This window comes from Coffea arabica, chromosome 9e, assembly GCF_036785885.1.
Source record: "Coffea arabica cultivar ET-39 chromosome 9e, Coffea Arabica ET-39 HiFi, whole genome shotgun sequence".
Lineage (NCBI taxonomy): Eukaryota > Viridiplantae > Streptophyta > Magnoliopsida > Gentianales > Rubiaceae > Coffea > Coffea arabica.
Genome location: NC_092327.1, coordinates 32,575,747 through 32,577,982, shown reverse-complemented (window position 1 = coordinate 32,577,982; position 2,236 = coordinate 32,575,747). Strand labels below are relative to the sequence as shown.

At 39.8% G+C, this 2,236-nt stretch overlaps 1 protein-coding gene across 1 annotated transcript; it reads left to right on the top strand.

The window, feature by feature from the left end:
* The first annotated feature begins 427 nt into the window (after positions 1–427).
* On the top strand, positions 428–2,236 carry LOC140014846 (monolignol oxidoreductase AtBBE-like 15). The gene has a single exon (XM_072066416.1). It carries the CDS (start codon positions 487–489, stop codon positions 2,110–2,112), a length of 1,626 nt encoding a protein of 541 aa, XP_071922517.1. The 5' UTR covers positions 428–486; the 3' UTR covers positions 2,113–2,236.

Sequence of the window (2,236 nt, the reverse complement as noted above, 5' to 3'; positions counted from 1 at the left end):
TAGGAGATGATAGGAGATTATTTAATGCATATTCATGGTAAAAACTGTACCAATCTTTTGTTAATAAAAGCTCCCCAAAAAGGATCCTCCAAGGGCTCCCCTAATGTTAATTCTTAAGAGAAGTAAATATAAATTGAGAAGCATCAAAATACAGGTCACAGAATTGTTTGTTTGCCATGACTCTTCTTGGTTTTGGTGTGATGTGGCTCTGCTGCCCACGCCATGACAAAAGTTGGGTTAAAACTATGAGGTGACCCTTGCCATATCCTAGTACTAATAAAATGTAAGATGTAATTATACTACTTACTTCAATAAATAAATAAATAAATTTTCAGTGTGGACCTTCTTGAGACTTCATCATCCAAATTATTGGAAAAATTCAATAATTTTTGTGGTTGTGTGTGTGTGAGTGTGTGGGTTTTTAGGGGGGGGGGAGGGGGGGTTCCCATTCATCAGACTGCTGATCCTGTGACCTCAACAAGAAATATGCCATCTTCTAGCTCTGTCATCCTCCCATTATTCTGTGCCCTTTTCCTGTTATCAGCTTCATGGGCTGCTTCAGATTCAATTGAGAAGGAATTTTACTATTGTGTCCGTTCGAATACTCATATTTCAATCCCTATCTCTGAAGCTTTTTTTATTCAAAATAATTCTGCTTTTACTTCAATTCTTGAATCTACTGCTCAGAACCTGAGGTGCATGGTGCAATCCAGGCACAAACCTGAGCTCATTTTCAAACCATTGGATGAATTCCAAGTTCAAGCAGCTGTTATATGCTCCAGAAAACTTGGCATTCAGATCAGAGTCCGCAGTGGAGGGCATGATTATGAAGGCCTTTCTTACACTTCTGAGACTAAATCATCATTTTTTCTGATTGATCTTGCCAATCTTCGATCTGTCAATGTCAGTATAGCTGGAAACAGCGCATGGGTTCAGGCAGGTGCAACTCTTGGTGAAGTTTATTATTGGATAGCTCAGAAAAGCAGAACTCACGGATTTCCAGCAGGCCTTTGCAGCAGCGTAGGAATTGGCGGCCATATTACAGGGGGAGCATATGGTACTCTGATGAGAAAATATGGCCTTGCAGCTGACAATGTTGTTGATGCTCGAATAGTTGATTCATCTGGCAGAATTCTTGATCGCGAATCCATGGGCGAGGATCTGTTTTGGGCAATCAGAGGTGGAGGAGGAGGGAGCTTTGGGATACTTCTTGCTTGGAAACTACGGTTGGTGCCTGTACCTGCAATTGTGACAGTTTTTACTGTCCGAAGAACTTTGGAACAAGGAGCAACTAAGTTGCTATACAGATGGCAACAGGTTGCCGATCACCTGGATGAGGATCTCTTCATTAGAGTTCTTTCACGGCCAACAATTTCAACTGATGATCAGAAAGGAAAAAGGACTATAGAAACTGCCTATCAGGCTTTATTTCTTGGAAGAGCGGACAGACTGCTAAAAGTAATGAAGAAAGGTTTTCCTGAATTGGGATTAACGCAAAAAGACTGTATTGAAATGAGCTGGATTGAATCAGTGCTATATATAGCCAAATACCCAAGAAATATACAGCCTAAATTTTTGCTTCAAGGTAAACCATTGCTCAACAAGCTTTATTTCAAAGCTAAGTCAGACTTTGTGAAAGAGCCAATCAAAGAACATGCCCTTGAGGGAATATGGAAAATGTTTCTGGAACAAGATTCACCACTGACGATTTGGAATCCTCATGGTGGAATGATGAGTAGAATTTCAGAATCTGAAACTCCTTATCCTCACAGAAATGGCACAAAATTCATGATTCAGTGGCTAACGACATGGGAAAGTGGAGACGATGAGGAAACAATAAAGGGACACATTGATTGGATTAGAAAGTTGTATAAATTCATGACTCCCTATGTTCCAAGGTCTCCTAGAGCAGCTTATGTGAACTATAGGGATCTTGATTTGGGAGTTAACAGGATTGATGGTGGCACAAGTTTGGCAGAAGCAAGTTCATGGGGCACTAAGTACTTCAAAAACAACTGGAAAAGACTAGTTCTTGTGAAGACAAAAGTTGATCCTGAAAACTTCTTTAGACATGAACAAAGCATACCTATTACTGATGCCTTCTCTACCTGAAAGAAGAAGGGAAAAGAGGACTGGCACGGTTTCATCTGATTACTTAGAACGGTATTTGATAATTTGTTTGCCAATATTTGATAAATTTTATGTATATCATGGATTATATTGTCCCTTGTTTTCA

Excerpts from the sequence above, each read along its gene's own strand:
- LOC140014846 (XM_072066416.1), top strand. The coding sequence starts at position 487 with ATGCCATCTTCTAGCTCTGTCATCCTCCCATTATTCTGTGCCCTTTTC.